Source organism: Oncorhynchus gorbuscha, linkage group LG15, assembly GCF_021184085.1.
Source record: "Oncorhynchus gorbuscha isolate QuinsamMale2020 ecotype Even-year linkage group LG15, OgorEven_v1.0, whole genome shotgun sequence".
Lineage (NCBI taxonomy): Eukaryota > Metazoa > Chordata > Actinopteri > Salmoniformes > Salmonidae > Oncorhynchus > Oncorhynchus gorbuscha.
This window is the reverse complement of record NC_060187.1, coordinates 39,174,725-39,197,148: the sequence shown is the minus strand read 5'-3', so window position 1 is coordinate 39,197,148 and position 22,424 is coordinate 39,174,725. Positions and strand designations below refer to the sequence as shown.

The following is a 22,424-nucleotide window of genomic DNA, read 5'->3' as shown; positions in this document are numbered from 1 at the left end:
ATGTTACAGTTCAGGTTTGTGAGACTATCTCTTGTGGGTTTCATCAGGGGCGTCATGCCCATAGGGGGCACAGGGACGTGTGCCCCCCCCCTCAGATTTGTCCTGTTACATATAATAATAATAATAATAATACTTGCCAACTAGCAAGTTTATGAAGTTGCTTTTAGCTAGCCCAGATATGTTCCCAACCTCATAACTAATTAACAAGAAGACATTTCTGGCTATCAATCAAATTAGAGTAGATGGCTTGTCTTACTAAATAAAGGAAATACTAACAAAGTGTCTTACATTTTTAGTAGACACTTACCTAGTGCATTTAGGGTTAAGTGTGTTGCTCAAGGGCACAGTGACAAATTTCTACACTAGTTGGCTCAGGGATTTGAACCAGCAACCTTTCAGTTACTGTCCCAACACTCTTGACCTCTCAGTTACCTGCCGCCCAGGTAGCCAGATCAGCTTCAATGCACCTTGGCATTGGTTCTACAAGTGTCTGAAATGCTATTGGAGGGATGAAACACTATTCTTCTGTGATAATTTTTTTACATTTTATTTTTCTTAAATTTGTTATGGTTGTGGTGAAAAACGCTGTCTCAAGTGTGGATCCAGAAGCTTTTTGTGCCCCTTACATTTTTTGGGGGCATGATGCCCCTGGGTTTCATAACTACATCTTTACAATGATTAAATAATGATGAGACAGGAATGAGTTAAATCTCATTTATCTAGAAAGTACTCATTACAACACATGATGTGCTGTGTCTAGAACTACAGTAAGTGTGGAGGTGCAAATGGTACAACCCTAATACACAACACCTCCTCCCCTCCTACATTAACTGTTGAGTCTGTTTTACAAGTTCAAGCATCTAGGTACCCACCAATCTCACGCCGCCAAACATGTCCTCGTAAAACTGACTATCCTAACGATCCTAGACTTCGGTGACATCATTTGCAAAATAGCTTCCAGTACTCTACTCAGACTGCATCCAATTTGCTATCACAGTGCCATCCATTTTGTCACCAAAGCCCCTAATACCACCCACCACTGCGATCTGTATGCTCTACTCGGCTGGCCCTCGCTACATATTAGTCGCCAGACCCACTGGCTCCAGGTCATCTATAAGTCTATGCTAGGTAAATCTCTGCCTTATCTCCGCTCACTAGTCACGATAACAACACCCACCCGTAGCATGCGCTCCAGCAGGTATATCTCACTGGTCATCACCAAAGCCAACATCTCCTTTGGCTGCCTTTCCTTCCAGTTCTCACCTGCCAATGACTGAAATTAATTTCAAAAATCGCTGAAGCTGGAGACATACTTCCCTCACTAACTTTAAACATCAGCTAACTGATCGCTGCAGCTGTACATAGCCCATCTGTAAATATCCCACCCAATCTACCTACCTCATCCCCATATTGTTTTTTATTTACTTTTCTGCTTTTGCACACCAGTATTTCTACTTGCACATCACCATCTGCTCATCTATCACTCCAGTGTTAATTTGCTAAATTGTAATTACTTCACTACTATGGCCTATTTATTGCCTTACCTCCTTATGCCATTTGCACACACTGTATATAGACTTTCTTTTTCTATTGTGTTATTGACTGTACAGTATTGTTTATTCCATGTGTAACGCTGTTGGTTGTCACACTGCTTTGCTTTTTCTTGGCCAGGTCGCAGTTCTAAATGAGAACTTGTTCTTAACTAGCTTACCTGGTTAAATAAAAATGAAATAAAAATCTGTGTTAGTCTTGTCACACGCTTGTGTGACTTAGTGTCCTAAGAACGTGACTGTGAGCCCCTAGGTGATGACTGCTGGGTCAGGGTCTCACCCAGTAACAGTTCTGGACCACTCCCAAATGGTGTTTCTGTCAGCGTTGCTTTACTCAATAGTAACTGATCTGTGTGCCTTTTCCAGATGACTAGCAGGAACCCACTTTGGTACTTTGAGGTAGTTCTTACCTAAGAGCGTTTCTCCAGGATTCAAAGCCCTGACCTTTGCGCTTAGTTCATGACTTTTGAATTGACTCTCCTGTTGCTGTCGCACTGTATCCTTTATGTTTGGAGGTTTGAGTAAGTCGAAGCTTGTGCATAGCTCTCCATATGTAGTGATGCAGACAAAGCTTTGGTGGTTGCATGTGGGGTGATCCTTTAGGATAGCAGGAAGGTGTTCAAGCATTGATGCAGTGTCCCTTGACCCTGATATGCTTTTAAGGCCTGTTTCATGGTCTGTACGAACCTCCGTTTGCCTGTTAGTAGATATGGGGGGGGGGGATACGGTGCAGACCTGATGTGCTGTACACCATTCACCTGTAGAAATGTGGCAATTTCTTGGGACACTAGCTCTGGTCCGTTTTGTCGCTAATGAGTTGGCGTGGGGTTCTCAACCGACTAAACACTACTTCAAGCTTCTTGCTGGTCTTCTCAGCAGTAGTAGACCTCACGATGGCAAACTCTGGCCATTTTGCTATGAGCATCCATGAGAAACATTTTGTCTTTGAATGGACCTGCGAAATTCACTTATGTGATGCCACGCCTCCTCCGGCCAATCCCATGGATGAAGAGATGCAAGTTGAGCTACTTTGTGAACCTTCTGACATGAGGAACATGTTTTTGCTTTCTCCTCAATGCTTCCATCCAATCCAGGCCACCAGAAGTAGCTTTGTGCAATTTCCTTCATGCAAACCATTCCACAGTTTAGCTGTTGCAACACTGGTTTCCTCACCGACGGCAGAATGATGACTCCTCTCCCACAGCACACAACCAGACTGTACTGACAGCTCAATTCTCCTGCTAAGGGTTCAGTTCTGGAGCATCACCTGTGGCTTTACTTTTGATGTCCATCCCTTCAGATAACACCGGGTGATTTCTGGTGTTTCTCTGCACTTGTGTTGAAGTGACTGGTGCGTTTTCCACTTGTCTGAGGTAGATGTGACTCCAGTTTGACCACATGTAGTGGTAACCTGGAGAGTCAATCTGTGTTGTAATGCTGTTCTGCCTTATGGTACTTGATGTCATGTGTGTGCTGACAAGAACAAAGCCCACATTCTGCAAGCAGAATGCAAAGGAGTGTAGCTGAACTTCCTCCCTTACAGATACTGGTGAAATCCACTCCAAAAATGATGCCTAGAGATTCCCGTTTCAGCTGTGTAGTTTCTGCTTTCTTTAATGTCCTTGGTGTGAAAGCAGTCGGCTTCTTTTTATCTGAAGGCATGATATGGGATGACTGCTCCCACAACCTAGGGACTAGCATCTCAAGCTAGTTGGATTGGCAATGACTTGTCGACGTGTGTCAGTAACTCAGTTTTCAGGAGTATTTCCTTGCTTTTTGACGAATGCTTCCTCACATTGTTCTGTCATTTTCATGTTTTGTCCTGACAAAGCAACTGATGCAGTGACTTCTGTTTTGTTGCCAAGCTCAGGATAAAGTATCTGAGGAGCTGGGGCATCCAAGATAGCCTTGACCTTGGATGGAGCCTTGTGAAGTCTCATCACACCTGACGTGACCGAGGTATTGAACCGCTTGGAAGAATGCACATTTGTTCTTACGAACTCGTAGTCCTTCAATCTCTTTCAGGAAGAGTCCAAGTTCTGGAGATGGTTCTCATCCTTTCCAGTAATGAGGATGTCATCCAGGTAGCATTGTACTCCCGGCAATCCACTCAAGATATGGTCACCCTCTGGAACAGCACTGGCGCACTTGTGATTCCAAATGGTAGACGACAATACCTGAAGAGCCACTTGTGTGTCTTGACAGTCAGCAGCTCCTTTTGACTTTTCATCCATGTGCATCTGTAAGTAGGTTTGGCAGAGGTCGATTTCAAACTTTTGACCCCCAGCTAAAACTGTGAAAAGGTCATCTATGTGTAATGGATACTGCTTAGCTCACTACACTGGGTTAACTGACTTTGAAGTCTCCACATATCCTGATTCCTACATCCTCCTTTAGGACTGGTACAATGAGGGTAGCCCATTCACTCACGCTGACCGGCTTCAGTACTTTGTTCTTGACTAAAGTGTCCAAGTCCGTCTCGACTTTTGGTCTGATGGCATAAGGTACAGGTCATGTTTTCAGAAACTTTGGTATGCCGTCTGGCTTAATGCTGAGCTTCACTGTAATGTATTTCATGATACAGTCCTCCATTAGATACCTCTCCATGTTTCTTTAAGATTGTGGATAGGCCTGTGTCTCCATCGGTCATTGTACGCACTGATTGCCAGTCCAATGTGATCTAACTGCAAACAACCCAGTAGTGACGGATCTTCTCCTTCCATGATGTAGAGTGGCAGCGTTTCTGTTTAACTGAACTGAGGCCTCAGAGCAACGGTTTCACCTGTGTAAGTCTTTAACACAATGTGTGCTGGCTGACGTGGAAGGTGTTTCAGTGTCTTTTTTGTAGACTGACACAGGAGCAGCTGTATCTCGTGTCAGTCAATCTCCATACGCACTAGCAAGCACCTCTCAAGCACCCCCCCCCCCCCAGCAACAGTAAGTAAGTATTTTCAGTGTGACTTCCTCATTGGATTCCTTCTGTGTTCTCTTGCTCTTATGTTTCTTTTGTTGGAATGTCTCTTGTTTTCAGTCTGATGCTTTCTCTGATCTCTTTTTGTTTCTGCAGGCTTGTTTGATGTGGTCCTTACCAGAGGCTAGTGAAAGGCATACGCTGACCCACACCCCAAAATTTTTTTTGTAGAGGTGCTGACTAACAGAATAATTTATGATAAGAAAAAGTTTCACACCAATTATGCTGCGAGACATTTAATGGGCATAGAAACCAGTGTTTTGGTGCCTTCAAGTGAGAAGGCACTGTGTGCCAGAACATTGGTTGCTATACCCATTAAATGTTTGGCAGCAAAATTAGTGTGTGACTTTCATTATTAATTTTCTTACCACTGGCTCAGCAATCCACATACTTCAACGAGCACATAGATGCCTGATGTCCTGCTTTGCCACAGTGGAAGCATGTGCCTTGATTTCCCTTTTCTGCTTTTCAGTTGCAACTGTGCACTTATCCTGATGATCTCTAATGCTGAGCCTCTTCCATGGCCACACTGACTTCAATTGCCTTTGCCAAAATCAGATTACTTTCAGTCAATAGTCTCTTTTGTGTAGTTTCGCTCCATAGCCCACACACTAGTCGGTCTCTGATGGCGTCATTTAGAACATCATTAAACTCCCAGTACTCTTATTTATTTTTATGCCACAGCAAACATTGTCCCTGATTCTCCTACTTTCTGATTTCTTCTGTGGCACCTAAACCTTTGTGCAATAACTAGTGGTTTTAGTTTTTAAAAAGTGCCTGGCTGTAGCAGGCTGCGAAGTAAATTGAATGGAGGCCCAATTTTTGTCCTCATCAATGTTATTTGCAAGAACAAAATATCCAAACCGTTCTGTATATGAGCTCCACTGCTCAATACTTTCAGCAAACTGTCCAATATTTCTAACCATTCCAGATGTTTTTAGTTTCTCAATAGGCTCCTGATTGTCTCTTTTTTTTCAAGTTAGTCTTCACAGTTGAACTAAACATCCTCCCTTTAATCATGTTTTCTCGCTCCAACGTCGTTCTCAAATCTGTTTCTGCCATCCATGGCGACGCTAACTCCCTCTTAGCTAGTTCGACTATGCACTTGCCTCTGCTAGCAATACACTGAGCTATTAGCCTAGACTGTACAAAGGAAAATGTGTTTAAACTTCTAAAAACGGACCACTTCTTGACAGAATAGTTTCTGTAGGTTCGGACTTACTCATCATCAATATTTTATGTCTCGTGGGTTTCATAACCAAATGTATTTATATAGCCCTTCTTACATCAGCTGATATCTCAAAGTGCTATACAGAAACCCAGCCTAAAACCCCAAACAGCAAGCAATGCAGGTGCAGAAGCACGGTGGTTAGGAAAAACTCTCTAGAAAGGCCAAAACCTAGAGAGGAACCAGGCTATGAGGGGTGGCCAGTCCTCTTCTGGTTGTGCAGAGTGGAGATTATAACAGAACATGGCCAAGATGTTAAAATGTTCATAAATGACCAGCATGGTCAAATAATAGTGAACAGGTCAGGGTTCCATAGCCGCAGGCAGAACAGTTGAAACTGTAGCAGCAGCACGGCCAGGTGGACTGGGGACAACAAGGAGTCATCATGCCAGGTAGTCCTGAGGCATGGTCCTAGGGCTCAGGTCCTCTGAGAGAGCGAAAGAGACAATTAGAGAGAGCATACTTATAAGACAGGAGAAATACTCCAGATATAACAGACTGACCCTAGCCCCCCGACATTAACTACTGCAGCATAAATACTGGAGGCTGAGACCGGAGGGGTCAGGAGAGAATGTGGCCCCATCTGTTGATGCCCCTGGACAGGGCCAAACATGCAGGATATAACCCCACCCACTTTGCCAAAGCACAGCCCCCACACCACTAGAGGGATATCTTCAACAACATCTTTATAACAAGTCAATGACGAGACCGGAATCAGTTCAAACATGTATCTTGAACGTGCTCATCTCAACACATATTACCCATGATGCTCTGCCTATACAACTACCTTAAGTATGGAGGTGCAAATGATACATCCCTAATACACAACAAGTAACACATTGGGAAATGTCTGTTTCCTTGGCTTAAAATAAATAAAAATTAGAATGCAACATATTGTTTTGCTAGCAGCAGTGTATATGATTTGGAAGTGCCTTGTTGCTTCCTAAGCAACTGAGCTGCTGGTCAGAGCCCAGGCGTGGGCAGAGGCAGGCTTGAGCATGCAGCAAGGAAGCTGAGAAGGGAGAGACTCGCATCCATAGCTGCTGCACACAGCCCTCCATCAGGGTAAGTCACTCCGACAGGCATCTCCCCTGTAGCAAAGGCACCAGTGCTGGGGGGGGGAGAGAATAGGTACTGTGCCAGGCAAAGAGTGCTGCTGCTTCGCCCCGTTGTGTGTGTGTGTGTGTGTGTTGCAGCAGAATGACTGGCTATGATTTGTTTTGTATGAGGGAATGCATTGGGCTTCAGCTGTTGGACCACCAAAGCTGTCTCTTAGTAATGTGATGGCAGAGCCTCTTTGATGTAGAGGGGGCTGAGGTGGGAGGATGGAAGGATGATTTACGCATTGAAGCTAGGCTGCCTGGCTGGTGACTCTTTCGCAAGTCGGCAGACCGACGCGAGTTTTGGTTCTGCTTCTCTAAGATCATTTCCCCTAAAAGTTGTAATGAAACATTTTTCAGAATCAAACATTTAAATATAAAAAACACTGTCTAGTTGTGTTGATTATACAATGATGGTATTAGGGTGGAAAATGTTAATGGCACACATTTTATTTATTTTAAAGTTCCCAAAATGTTGTGAGAACAGTGAGTATACATGACAAGTTTAAAAATATATATATATATTATTCATACACACACACAGTTGGAAGTTTACATACACCTTAGCCAAATACATTTAAACTCAGTTTTTCTAAATTCCTGACGTTTAACCCTAGTAAAAATTCCTAGTCTTAGGTCAGTTAGGATCACTACTTTATTTTGAATGTGAAATGTCAAAATAATAGTAGAGAGAATGATTTATTTCAGCTTTCATTTCTTTCATCACATTCCCAGTGGGTCAGAAGTTTATATACACTCAATTAGTATTTGGTAGCATTGCCTTTAAATTGTTTAACTTGGGTCAAATGTTTCAGGTAGCTTCCCACAATAAGATGGTTGAATTTTGTCCCATTCCTCCTAACAGAGCTTGTGTAACTGAGTCAGGTTTGTAGGCCTCCTTGCTCGCACATGCTTTTTCAGTTCTGCCCACACATTTTCTATAGGATTGAGGTCAGGGCTTTGATGGCCACTCCAATACCTTGACTTTGTTGTCCTTAAACTATTTTGCCACAACTTTGGAAGTATGGTCATTGTCCATTTGGGAGACCCATTTGTGACCAAGCTTTGATTTCCTGGATGATGTCTTGAGATTTTGCTTGAATATATGCACTTTTTTTTTCAATACTCATGATGCCATCTATTTTGTGAAGTGCACCAGTCCCTCCTGCAGCAAAGCACTCCCACAACATGATTCTGCCACACCTGTGCTTCACGGGTGGGATGGTGTTCTTCGGCTTGCAAGCCTCTCCCTTTTTTCTCCAAACATAAGGATGGTCATTGTGGCCAAACAGTTCTATTTTTGTTTCATCAGACCAGAGGACATTTCTCCAAAAAGTACGATCTTTGTCCCCATGTGCAGTGGCAAACCATAGTCTGTTTTTTAAAATTTGACCCCTTTTTTTCTCCACAATTTTGTGGTATCCAATTGTTTTAGTAGCTACTATCTTGTCTCATCGCTACAACTCCCGTACGCGCTCGGGAGAGACGAAGGTTGAAAGTCATGCGTCCTCCGATACACAACCCAACCAAGCTGCACTGCTTCTTAACACAGCGCGCATCCAACCTGGAAGCCAGCCGCACCAATGTGTCAGAGGAAACACTGTGCACCTGGCAATCTTGTTTAGCGCGCACTGCGCCCAGCCCGCCACAGGAGTCGCTGTTGCGCAATGAGACAAGGACATTCCTACCAGCCAAGCCCTCCCTAACCCGGACGACGCTAGGCCAATTGTGCGTCACCCCACGGACCTCCCGGTCGCGGCCGGTTACGACAGAGCCTGGGTGCGAACCCAGAGTCTCTAATGGCACAGCTGGCGCTGAAGTACAGCGCCCTTCACCACTGCTCCACCTGATTTATAGGACTCGTTTTACTGTGGATATAGATACTTTTGTACCTGTTTCCTCCAGCATCTTCACAAGGTCCTTTGCTCTTTTCGCACCAAAGTACGTTAATCTCTAGGAGACAGACCGTGTCTCCTTCCTGAGCAGTATGACGGCTACGTGGTCCCATGGTGTTTATACTTGCGTACTATTGTTTGTACAGATGAACGTGGTACCTTCAGGCGTTTGGAAATTGCTCCCAAGGATGAACCATACTTGTTGAGGTCCACAAAGAAATGCTGAGGTCTTGGCTGATTTCTTTTGATTTTTTTCCCATGAATTCAAGCAAAGAGGCACTGAGTTGGAAGGTAGGCCTTGAAATACATCCACAGGTACACCTCTAATTGACTCAAATGATGTCAATTAGCTCAAATGATGTCGATTAGCCTATCACAAGCTTCTAAAGCCATGACACTTAGATTGGCATCATTAACTTGTTCATGTGAACTTCTGACTTCAACTGTATATTTTGATAAATAGAATGAAACTTGTCTCTATGGTAAGTGTGAGATGTATAGCCAGTTATAATGGTAATGGCTTAGCAGATGATAAGAAAAGACTATCAGTATTTACCTGGCTAAAATAGAAGGAATATATATTCTCTATTGTTTACTGAACTCATTCAACAATTTTAGATGAAGTTTGTGGAAAAAGGACTGGGCGGGGTGAAGTATTTTTCTCCCATGGGCAAAGACATTTAAAAGGGGTGACGATATTAACAGTAATTTTGCTCCAAATGTGCAAATTGTCCAAACAGATCAAGGTAGATGGATTTAAAAAAATATGTGATTGGGATTGGACAATAAACAGATATGGCTTATTAACCTATACTGTCCAAATAATGATCCTCTTATTATGATGGGGGATTTTAATACGGTTTTCAATACCTCTATGGACCGTAAAGGAAATCACACTATCACCCTCAGGCACTTAAGGATATCATGAATGTCATGGATAAATTGGAATTAGTGGATATATAGAAGCATAAATACTCTGACCTACTGAGATAGACGTGGCGGAGGCTTAATCAAGCTAGTCATCTTGATTACTTTCTTATGTCATTCTCTCTGGCACCAAAAGTTAGTGTTGATGGGGGACAGAATACAGTCGGATCATATAATTGGCATATATATTACTCTTACAGAATTTCCACATGGGTGAGGATATTGGAAATTTAATCAAAGCTGATATGATGATATTATAACTAGGACAGTAGATTTTATAACTGACATTTTCCAACATACAATAAGGGGATCTGCGGTACCTATGTTATGGGACACTTTTTAAATGGGCCTTTAGAGGCCATGCAATTCAGTACTCATCTATAAAACAAAAGCAATTTAGATCAAGAGTCCATATTAACAAAGGAAGTTGAAGGACTAACCGTACAGTTAGATAGCAATAGAGGCACAGAATAAGTTAGAGGAAACATAAATGGAGGAACTTATTCAAGAGATCCAGTGTTGTAGATACATATATAATAAAGCAAACTGGATGGAATATGTGACAGAATTTGGTGTGTTCCCCCCCCCCCCCCCCCCCCCCCCATCTTTAACAGAAATGCTACCAAAAAAGGCTGAACTCCAGTGCTGGCTGGCATACCAGTGGAAGTATACCAAATGTTTCTTTATATATACTCAGAGGACCATTATTAGCCTGTTTTATATAGGAGTGGTTATCGGACACGAAACAGGATCCGTGTGTGTGTGTGTGTAAAGATCCAGTCCATTTGAAATATTGGAGGCCTCTTACACTTCAGTGTTGTGATGCAAAGAGTCTAGCTAAATGCTTGGTGCATAGAATTTAAAAAGGTATTCTCAGATATTCATCCTCATCAGACAGGATTTTTGCATGGACGATACATTGGAGATAAGACGAGTACTGGAAATGATAGAAAGAAATATTATACTACTAACAATCTACTAAGAAATATTGGAAACCAGGCCTGGTTTTCATAGCATTTTGATAAAGTATGACTGGAGTTTAATATATATAATAAATGCCTAGAATATTTCAATTTGGAGAATGTCTTTTATAAAATGGGTTAAAGGTATGTATAGTAACCCTAGGTGTAAAATAAAGCAAAAAAAGAAACCTCTCACTGACAACTGTTTATTTTCAGCAAACTTAATTAACATGTCAATATTTGTATGAACATAAGATTCAACAACTGAGACACAAACTGAACAAGTTACAGACTTGTGACTAACAGAAATTGAATAATGTGTACCTGAACAAAGAGGGGGGGTTTCAGAAGTTAGTGTCAGTATCTGGTGTGGCCACCAGCTGCATTAAGTACGGCAGTGCATCTACTCCTCCAGGACTTCAAAAGATTTGCCAGTTCCTCACTGATATGTTACCCCACCCATCCATCAAGGCAAGTTCAGACATTTCTGGGGGGGGGGGTGGCCCTGGTCCTAGCCCTCACACTCTGATCCAACAGGTCCCAGATGTGCTCAATGGCATTGAGATCCGGGCTCTTTGCTGGCCATGGCAGAACACTGACATTCCTGTCTTGCAGGAAATCACTCACAGATGGAGCAGTATGGCTGGTGACATTTTCATGCTGGAGGGTCATGTCAGGATGAGCCTGCAAGGAAGGGTACCACGTGAGGGAGGAGTATGTCTTCCCTGTACCTCACAGCATTGAGATTGCCTGCAATGACAACCAGCTCAGTCCGATGATGCTGTGACACACCGCCCCAGATCATGACGGACCCTCCACCTCCAACTCGATCCCACTCCAGAGTACAGGCCTCGGTGTACCGCTCATTCCTTTGACGAATCAGACCATCACCCCTGGTGAGACACAACCACGACTTGTCAGTGAAGAGCACTGGTCCAGTGGCAGTGGGTTTGTGCCCATAGGCTACGGTGATGTCTGAGGACCTGCAACAGGGCTACAAGCCCTCAGTCCAGCCTCTCAGCCTATTGCGGACTGTCTGAGCACTGATGGAGGGATTGTGCGTTCCCGGTGTAACTTGTGCAGTTGTTTCCATCCTGTACCTGTACCGAAGGTGTGATATTTGGATGTTCCGAGCCTGTACAGGTGTTACACGTGGTCTGCCACTGCGAGAACGATCAGCTGTCCATCCGGTCTTCCTGTAGCGCTGTCTTAGGCGTCTCACAGTACGGACATAGCAATTTATTGCCCTGGCCACATCTGCAGTCCTCATGCCTAAGGCACGAGGATGAGCAGGGCATCTCTCTTTTGGTATTTTTCAGCGTCAGTAGAAAGGCCTCCTTTATTGTCCGAGTTTTCATAACTGTAACCTTAATTGTCTGTATGCTGTTAGTGTCTTAACGACCGTTCTTCAGGTGCATGTTCATTAATTGTTTATGGTTCATTGAACAAGCATGAGGAAATGGTGTTTAAAGACTTTACAATGAAGATCTGTGACGTTATTTGGCTTTTTACCAATTATCTTTGAAAGACAGGGTCCTGAAAAAAGGGACGTTTCTTCGTTTTTTTTAGTTTAGTAAATAATGGCTACGTCTCAGTTTTTTTTAAACTGTCAGGAGGAGTAAAACAAGGTTGTCCACTATCTGCATATCTATTTATTATTGCCATCGAAATGTTAGTAGTTAATATTATTGTTGGCTCTAAATTTTAAGGGATTAGAAATCCGTGGCTTAAAAACAAGTGTTGTATGCTGATTCATGTTTTCTTTTAACTACAATTTTAATCCCTCCACAGCCTCAGAGGATCTAGATTATTTTTATTAACCTCTCTGGATTAAAACCAAATTTCTAAGTGTACTATATTACGTATTGGATCACTAAAAAATGCAACTTTTTGCATTACCATGTAGTTTACCAATAAAATGGTCTGACGAGGATGTGGACATAATTGGTATACAAATCCAGAAAGAAATTAGCTCACTCCAACAAATTTTTATAGAAAGTTAGCAAAAATGGATAAGATCTTGTTACCATGGAAAGAAAATACCTTTCTATTTGTGGAAAAATCACCCTGATTTAACTCTTTAGTCATCAGTGTACCTATTTGCTTATGGTTTTGCCTACACCTAGTGACCTGCTTTTTAAATGATATGATTCCAAAATATTTTATTTGGAATGGCATGCCAGACAAAATTAGAAGGGCCTGTTTTGTATAAGAATTCAGAGGGCAGAAATTATTAAATATTAAAGCATTAGGAAATGGAAGACATACAAGACTACTGATGATCTCCCTCGATCTGGTGCTCCATGCAAGATCACGAATGGTGAGCAGAAATCCCAGAACCACACGGGGGGACCTAGTGAATGACCTGCAGAGAGCTGGGACCAAAGTAACAAAGCCTACCATCAGTAACACACTACGCCGCCAGGGACTCAAATCCTGTAGTGCCAGACGTGTCCCCCTGCTTAAGCCAGTATGTATCCAGGCTCGTCTGAAGTTTGCTCGAGAGCATTTGGATGATTCAGAAGAAGATTGGGAGAATGTCATATGTCATATAAAATATAACTTTTTGGTAAACTCAACTTGTCGTGTTTGGAGGACAAAGAATGCTGAGTTGCATCCAAAGAACACCATACCTACTGTGAAGCATGGGGGTGGAAACCTCATGCTTTGGGGCTGTTTTTCTGCAAAGGGATCTATGTAAATGAAAGAATGAATGGGGCGATGTATCGTGAGATTTTGAGTGAAAACCTCCCATCAGCAAGGGCATTGAAGATGAAACGTGGCTGGGTCTTTCAGCATGACAATGATCCCAAACACACTGCCCGGGCAATGAAGGAGTGACTTCGTAAGAAGCATTTCAAGGTCCTGGAGTGGCCTAGCCAGTCTCCAGATCTCAACCCCACAGAAAATCTTTGGAGGGAGTTGAAAGTCTGTTGCCCAGCAACAGCCCCAAAAATCACTGCTCTAGAGGAGATCTGCATGGAGGAATGGGCCAAAATACCAGCAACAGTGTGTGAAAACCTTGTGAAGACTTACAGAAAACGTTTGACTGCTGTCATTGCCAACAAAGGGTATATAACAAAGTATTGAGAAACTTTTGGTATTGACCAAATACTTGTTTTCCACCATAACTTGCAAATAAATTCATTAAAATCCTACAATGTGATTTTTCTGGATTTTCTTTTTTTTTTCTTCTAATTTTGTCTGTCATAGTTGAAGTGTGCCTATGAGGAAAATTACAGGCCTCATCTTTTTAAGTGGGTGAACTTGCACAATTGGTGGCTGACTAAATACTTTTTTGCCCCACTGTATACAATTGGTGTCACATTAGGCTACAGCCCTATGACACTGTAGGCTAATGTAATGAATGAAAAAAAAATGCTTTACAATGTAAATATATGCTAATATTAACATTGGGTAATATGCTGATATTTAGTTCTGCAGTTATGACTGACGACAGACAGAAGTACTTTACCCCCCCCCCCCCTCTTTAGATGCAGAGATTCAGAGAGTGCTACAGTCGATGGAGAGTGCTGCAATTAGAAGAGCATATGCAGATATAGACATAGCAGAGTTGTTGGATGAGGATGTCGTCATAGACCTTAATGTATCCTTTGATGGCACTTGGCACGAGAGGATTCCCTTCCAACTACGGGACAGGTGTGACCTGTTCACCGACTGCACTACCTTGTCCCGGACCTGCTGTTTTTGACTCTCTCACTGTCTACTGCACCTGCTGTCTCCAACTCTGAATGACCGGCTATGAAAAGCCAACTGACATTTACTCCTGAGGTGCGAACTTGTTGCACCCTCTACAACCACTGTGATTATTATTATTTGACCCTACTGGTCGTCTATGAACGCTTGAACAGCTTGGCCATGTACTGTTATAATCTCCTCCCGGCACAGCCAGGAGAGGACCCCTCAGAACCTGGTTTCTTTTTAGGTTCCTGCCTTTCTAGGGAGTTTTTCCTAGCCATCGTGCTTTGACATTTGCATTGCTTGCTGTTTGGGGTTTTAGGCTGGGTTTCGGTATAGCACTTTGTGACATCGGCTGATATTAAAAGGGCTTTATGATTGGTGCTGGTACCAGCGAGCCATAGAAAATGGTGAAGATCCACCCTGTCACAAAAACCTTGGAGGCCATACATTTTTTTAATAGAGCGGTTGCACAGAAAATGGTACCTGTATACCATAGGATGTCAAATGATAACGTCCTCAAAAGAATGTAGCACGGAGGAACCCAGAATGCAAATGGTTGTCTGAGCTCTGTAATATGGTTGCGATGCCCCAAAACTGTGAGGGAAAAAGCCACATTGACGGAGCAGGCAGTATGGCAGTAACCATGTTCAATGAGGGAGCCACTGCTATATCAAATGTGACGAACAAATTGTGGCTTGACAGCACATTGGTGACACTGGAAGCAATCAGAGAGGAGGATGCAAGGCATGTTGCGAGAGCTGACTTTTCTTCAATGGAGTGTGCCAAGCGTAGGCGCAGGTCCCATGACAGTCGAGAGTAAAGCGGCACCAGCAACAACTCAGAGGGCCTTACATATGGGGCTGACATAGCTGATTAATGTTCTGCACATTTCAACAGCCATACAAAATCCTTGTATGTGACAAATTAAGTAAAGTGATATGAGAATTTGCCCAACTGCCCAACAGACCAGTATTCAAAGCATATGCGCTGTTGCTTGAAACAAATATAGGTAAAGGTATATTTGATGTTTAGAAGTTGTCACATTAATTAACTCTTATTTATAGATAAGTACATTTTAATTGCATTAGCATATCTTTATCAGCCATTTTCTAAAAATGACATGTGCCCCAATTAATTTCTCAGGTTTCAAAGGATGTGCATTCACATTATTCCACACGGGTTCTTATGTCTTATAGTCATATTTACAGAGGCTTTTTTTTTAAATATCTTTTTTATATCTTGTGTTGTCTGGTGGCCATTTGATTAATTGTTCAGCAGTCTTGTGGCTTGGGGGTAGAAGCTGTTAAGGATTCTTTGAACCTGGACTTGGTGCTCCGGTACCGCTTGCCGTGCGGTAGCATAGAGAACAGTCAATGACTTGGGTGACTGGAGTCTTTGACAAATCAAATTAAAATGTAAAAAAAAGTTGTCTTTCCTCTGTTACCGCCTATTAATAGGTCCTGGATTGAAGGAGGCTTGGACCCAGTGATGTACAGAGCCATATGTGCTACCCTCTGTAGTGCCTTACGGTCAGATGTCGAGCAGTTGCCATAGCAGACGGTGTTGAAACCAATCAGGATGCCCTCAGGATGCTGTTGTAGAAGCTTTTGAGGATCTGGGGATCCATGTCAAATCTTTAGTCTCTTGAGGGGGGGAAAAGGGTTTTGTTGTGCCCAAATCACGACTGTCTTGGTGTGTTTGGACCATGTTATATTGTTGGTGATGTGGACACCAAGGAACTTAACTCTCGACCCACTCCGCTACAGCCCCATTGATGTTAATGGGGGCCTGTTCGGCCCCCATTAATCAGCTCCTTTGTCTTGCTCACATTGAGGGAGCGGTTGTCCTGGCACCACACTGCCAGTTCTCTGACCTCCCTATAGGCTCTCATTGTTGGTGATCAGGCATACCACTGTTGTCGTCAGCAAACTTAATGATGGTGTTGGAGTCGTTTGACCACGCAGTCGTGGGTGAACAAGGGAGTACAGGAGGGGACTAAGTACACAACCCTGAGGGGCCCCAGTATTGAGGATAAGTGGCAGATGTGTAGTTGCCTACCCTCACCACCTGGGGGCAGCCCGTCCGGAAGTCCAGGATCCAGTTGCAGAGGGAGGTGTTTAGTCCCAGGGTCCTAAGCTTAGTGATGAGCTTTGTGGGCACTATGGTGTTGAACGCTGAGCTGTAGTCAAGGAACCGCATTCTCACACAGGTGTTCTTTTTGTCCAGGTGGGAAAAGGCAATGTGGAGTGTGATTGAGATTGCGTCATCTATGGATCTGTTGGGGTGGTATGCGAATTGGAGTGGGTCTAGGGTTTCTGGCATGATGGTGTTGATGTGAGCCATGTCCAGCCTTTCAAAGCATTTCATGGCTACCGACGTGAGTGCTACAGGCGGTAATCATTTACCTTTGCTTCCTTGGGCACAGCGACTATGGTGGTCTGCTTGAAACATGTAGGTATTACAGACTCAGTCAGGGAGCGGTTGAAACTGTCAGTGAAGACACTTGCCAGTTGGTCCGTGCATGCTTTGAGTACACGTCCTGGTAATCCATCTGGCCCTGCGGCTTTGAATGTTGACATGTTTTAAAGGTCTTGCTCATATTGGCTACCGAGAGCGTTAAAACACAGCTGGTGCTCTTGTGCATGCGTCAGTGTTGCTTGCCTCGATGCGAAGATAAATGGCATTTAGCTCGTCTGGTAGGCTTACATCTGGGTTTCCCTTTGTAGGCCGTAATAGTTTTCAAGCCCTGCCACATCCGACGAGCATCAGAGCCGGTGTAGTAGGATTGAATCTTAATCCTGTATTGACACTTTGCTTGTTTGATGGTTCGTCTGAGGGCGTAGTGGGATTTATTTTATAGGTGTCCGGATTAGTGTCCCGCTCCTTGAAATACATTTTTCAAATGTATTTATTTACAGAAGTATTCAGACCCTTGTTATGAGACTCAAATTGAGATCCGGTACATCCTGTTTCCATTGATCATCCTTCTACAACTTGATTTGGAGTCCACCTGTAGTAAATTAAATTGATTGGATATGATTTGGAAGTGTGTGTGTGTGCCCGCGTGTGTGTGTGTGTGCCCGCGTGTGTGTGTGTGCCCGCGTGTGTGTGTGTGTGTGCCCGCGTGTGTGTGTGTGTGCCCGCGTGTGTGTGTGTGTGCCCGCGTGTGTGTGTGTGTGCCCGTGTGTGTGTGCCCGTGTGTGTGTGCCCGCGTGTGTGTGTGTGTGTGCCCGCGTGTGTGTGTGTGTGTGCCCGCGTGTGTGTGTGTGTGTGCCCGCGTGTGTGTGTGTGTGTGCCCGCGTGTGTGTGTGTGTGTGCCCGCGTGTGTGTGTGTGTGTGTGCCCGCGTGTGTGTGTGTGTGTGCCCCGTGTGTGTGTGTGTGTGTGTGTGTGTGTGTGTGTGCCCGCGTGTGTGTGTGTGTGTGCCCGCGTGTGTGTGTGTGTGTGCCCGCGTGTGTGTGTGTGCCCGCGTGTGTGTGTGCCCGCGTGTGTGTGTGCCCGCGTGTGTGTGTGCCCGCGTGTGTGTGTGTGTCCCAGTCCCACAGTTGACTGAGCATGTCAGAGCAAAAACCAAGGCATGAGGTCGAAGGAATTGTCCATAGAGCTCCCAGACAGGATTGTGTCGAGGCACAGATCTGGGGAACGGTACCAAAATAAATCTGCATAATTGAAGGTCTCCAAGAACACTGTGGCTTCCATCATTCTTAAATGGAAGAAGTTTGGAACCACCAAGACTCTTCCTTGAGCTGGCCACCCAGCCAAACTGAGCAATTGGGGGAGAAGGGCCTTGGTCAGGGAAGGGACCAAGAACCTGATGTTCACTCTGACAGAGCTCTAGAGTTCCTCTGTGGAGATGGGAGAACCTTCCAGAAGGACAACCATATCTGCAACAGTCTACCAATTAAGCCTTTATGGTAGAGTGGCCAGACAGAAGCCACTTCAGTAAAAGGCATATGACAGCCCACTTGGAGTTTGCTAAAAGGCACCTAAAGGACTCTCAGACCATGAGAAACAAGATTCTCTGGTCTGATGACTAGTCCGGATCGAGGGAAAGATAGAAACGGAGTAAAGTACAGAGATCCTTGATGACAACCTGCTCCAGAGCTCTCAGGACCTCAGACTGGGGCAAAATTTCACAGGACAATGTCCCTAAGCACACAGCCAAGACAACGCAGCAGTGGCTTTGGGATAAGTCGCTATGTCCTTGAGTGGGCCAGCCAGAGCCCGGACTTGAACCCGATCGAACATCTCTGGAGAGACCTGAAAATGGCTGTACAGCGACGCTCCCCATCCAACCTGACAACTTGAGAGGATCTGCACAGAAGAATGTGAGAAACTCCCCAAATACAGGTTTGCCAAGCTTGTAACATCATACTGAAGGCTGTAATCGCAGGCAAAGGTGATTCAACGAAGTACTGAGTAAAGAGTGAATACAAATGTAATATTTCAGTTAATTTGTAATACATTTGCAAAAATGTCTAAACTTATATTTGCTATGTCATAATGAGGTGTTGATTTGACGGGGGAATTCAGTCAATTTTAGAATAAGTCTGTAATGTAACACATTATTTGTTTACTTTACAGTAAGCGGCAGGTAGTCTAGTGGTTAGAGCGTTGGACTTGTAACCGAAAGGTTGCAAGATCAAATCACTGAGCTGACAAGGTCAATCTGTCGTTCTGCCACTGAACAATTCAGTTAACCCACTGTTCCTAGGCCGTCATTGAAAATAAGAATTTGTTCTTAACTGACGTGCCTCGTTAAATAAAGGTAAAATTTTTAAATATATGTCAAGGGGTTTGAATACTTTCCAAATGCACTGTGTCTGTGATCAACTGATGCGTATCTGTATTCCCAGGCATGTGACATCCATTGATTAGGGCCAAATGTATTTATTTCAATTGACTTATTTCCTTATACGAACTGTAACCTAGTCAAGTCTTTGAAATTGTTGCATTGATATTTTTGTTCAGTATATGTTCCCTGGCAAGCTGAGATCCTTTGGAGAATGTTCTGTGTTGTTTTTTTACAGATGCTATGAACAACATTTTTTGTGAATGTTAGAGAATCCCAAGGAAATTTAATTCCAAAAATGTTCTTTGATATTAAATATTTGGTGATTAAAAAAAATAAAATAAAAATTATATATATATATATATAATAGTAATGTTCGATAATATCTTGGGAATATTCCCAGTTTGCTGGGTTTTATTTATATTTGAAGTTGTCTTGCCACTGTATGTAAATACAAAGTAAACTGTTTGGAATTGCCACGAATTTCTGCATAAATTGGTCATAAAATTTAATCTGACCTTCATCAAAGTCACAACAATAGACTAACACAGTGTGCTTAAACTAATAACACACAAATGATTGCATTTTCCTTGTCCGTATTGAATACATAATTTAAACATTCACAGTGTATGATGGAAAAAGGATGTCAACCCCCTTGGTTAATGACTTCTCCAAAAGCTCATTGGAATCAAGAGTCAGCTAACCTGGAGTCCAAACAATGAGATGAGATTGGAGATGTTGGTTAGAGCTGCCCGGTCCTGTAAAAAACACACACAATTGGAGTTTGCTATTCACAAGAAGCATTGCCTGATGTGAATCATGGCTCAAACAAAATATTAAGATTTAAGAATTGTTGACTTTCATAAAGCTGGAAAAGGTTACAAAAAATCTCTAAAAGCCTTGATGGTCATCAGTTCACAGTAAGACAAATTGTCTACAAATGGAGAAAGTTCAGCACTCTTGCTACTCTCCCTAGGAGTGGCCGTCCTGCAAAGATAAGACAAGAGCACAGCGCAGAATGCACAATGAGGTTAAGAAAAATCCTAGTGGGGCCTCTCGGGTGGCGCAGTGGTTAAGGGCGCTGTACTGCAGCGCCAGCTGTGCCATCAGAGTCCCTGGGTTCGCGCCCAGGCTCTGTCGTAACCGGCCGCGACCGGGAGGTCCTTGGGGTGACTCTCAATTGGCCTAGCGTCGTCCGGGTTAGGGAGGGCTTGGTCGGTAGGGATGTCCTTGTCTCATCGCGCACCAGCGATTCCTGTGGCGGGCCGGGCGCAGTGCGCGCTAACCAAGGTTGCCAGGTGCACGGTGTACCCTCCGACACATTGGTGTGGCTGGCTTCCGGGTTGGATGAGTGCTGTGTTAAGAAGCAGTATGGCTGGTTGGGTTGTGTATCGGAGGACGCATGACTTTCAACCTTCGTCTCTCCCGAGCGCGTACGGGAGTTGTAGCGATGAGACAAGATATTAGCTACTACAACAATTGGATACCACCAAATTGGGCAGAAAAAAGGGGTAAAAAAGAATCCTAGAGTGTCAGTGTTTTGCAGGAGAATATAAAGCTATCTGTCCACCAATTGAAGCTCAACAGAAGTTGGGTGATGCAACAGGACAACGACCCAAAACACAGAAGTAAATCAACAACCGTAATGGCTTCAACAGAAGAAATTAGTGGCCTAGTCAGAATCCTGACCTCAACCTGTTTTGAGATGCAGTTGCATGACCTCGAGTGCTTCACACCAGACATCACAAGAATCTTGCTGAACTGAAACGGTTTTGTAAAGAGGAATGGTCCAAAATTCCTCCTGACCGTTGTGCAGGTCTGATCCATAACTACGGAACATGTTTGGTTGAGGCTATTGCTTCCAAAGGAGGGTCAACCAGTTATTAAATCATACGGTTCACAATTTTTCCACCCTGCACTGAAGGTTTACACGGTGTGTTCAATAAATGTATACTTGTTTATTAGTTTAAGCAGACTGTTTGTCTATTGAAGATCAGATCAGATTGTATGACCAATTTATGCAGAAATCCAGGTCATCCCAAAGGGTTCAAACACATTTTCTTGCCACTGTGTTGATATTTGTTCAGATTCAATGCCACTTTCATATGCAGCCGGTTGGTAAAGGTGGCCCACAGTATAATTATGTTACAGGCCTTTGTCATTCTGTTTTTGTTTGTCTGCATATTCCTCAATTATTTTAGAGGGACAGATGTCTGCAGATATATTTACAGTAGATCTCTCAGATATAACTGGTGTTTTGTGGTGTCTATTCCAACAGCTGCCTAACTTCCTGTTTGTTGTCTCAGGGGGACGCTGACGCTTGCCTGGACCATGAGCAATGAGTCTACCGTCTGGAACAACCTCACCGAGAACTCCACCGTAAGTCACTGCCAGAGCCCCTTCGGTGTGGGTTTTCTGCTAACTGACAGAGCTGACTTCTTCCTCTATTCTGCCTGAATGGCTGATAGAGGGAACATCCTGGACTGGGTCTGAAATGATTAAATCCCTAATCTAATCTCAAATTGAATTCCTCCTTAGAGAAATTATTTTCTGTTGTCAGCAGTCAACACTGGGGTAACATGAATATTACTGAGTTTATGGTACAGACTACAGTTTTTAACCTTGGTTACTGCATGGACTGTAGCCTTGTGACTGGTATTAAACATGCTTACAATCGCAGCATGCCTTTGTACAACAGTTGTATTGCTGCCCTTGAGCGGTTTGCATCTAACAATGCAATGGATGAAGGAAGTCCCAAAAGTTTGTTTCTGAGTAAGAAATACTCCAGCTAGTTAAGGATTTTGTTTGGATAGTAGTCTATCAAAAGGGACTTTCTGGTTGTCTGATGCTTTTTCAATTAGCCACACACAGCTTCTCTAGAGCCAAAGTGCCTTGACATGCTGTTGGCGGGGTGAAGGTTTACTGTCTGAAAGGAAGCTCCTACCTCTTTGTAAAGCTTTTAGGTAGACACATTTCTATCATATGGAAGTGCAACCTCCTTTAGAATGACCTTTTTGGTCGAACCTAAACTATGCGTTGAACAGCCAGCCTAAAATCTCCTCCCTGTTGTATTCAGTCAGCTCCAGCGCCACCATCAGAGCACCTTTTCCTGTCTTGGGTGCAGACAGGTTAATAACACAGGCCACAATTGATCAATTGCTCTGTGGCATTTATAGATTCACGGTGCACAAACCAGTGGGTGTAAATCAATGGCGTCAAGCTGCATGCTGTAATTGGTAAGGTTATGCATCTGCACAGTGGATTGTTTGTATTTCTCATAGCATTGTCTGTTTTTAAC

General features: G+C 43.6%; 1 protein-coding gene across 2 annotated transcripts in view; it reads left to right on the top strand.

Moving 5' to 3' along the window:
* LOC123998101 (voltage-dependent calcium channel beta subunit-associated regulatory protein-like) overlaps positions 1 to 22,424 on the top strand; it is a 50,536-nt gene that overhangs the window by 860 nt on the left and 27,252 nt on the right. For both annotated transcript variants that reach the window (XM_046303014.1, XM_046303013.1), the window contains exon 2: positions 21,433 to 21,505. In XM_046303014.1, the coding sequence (XP_046158970.1) occupies positions 21,458 to 21,505 (48 nt within the window). In that variant the 5' untranslated portion in view covers positions 21,433 to 21,457. The remainder of the gene's footprint in view (positions 1 to 21,432; positions 21,506 to 22,424) is intronic.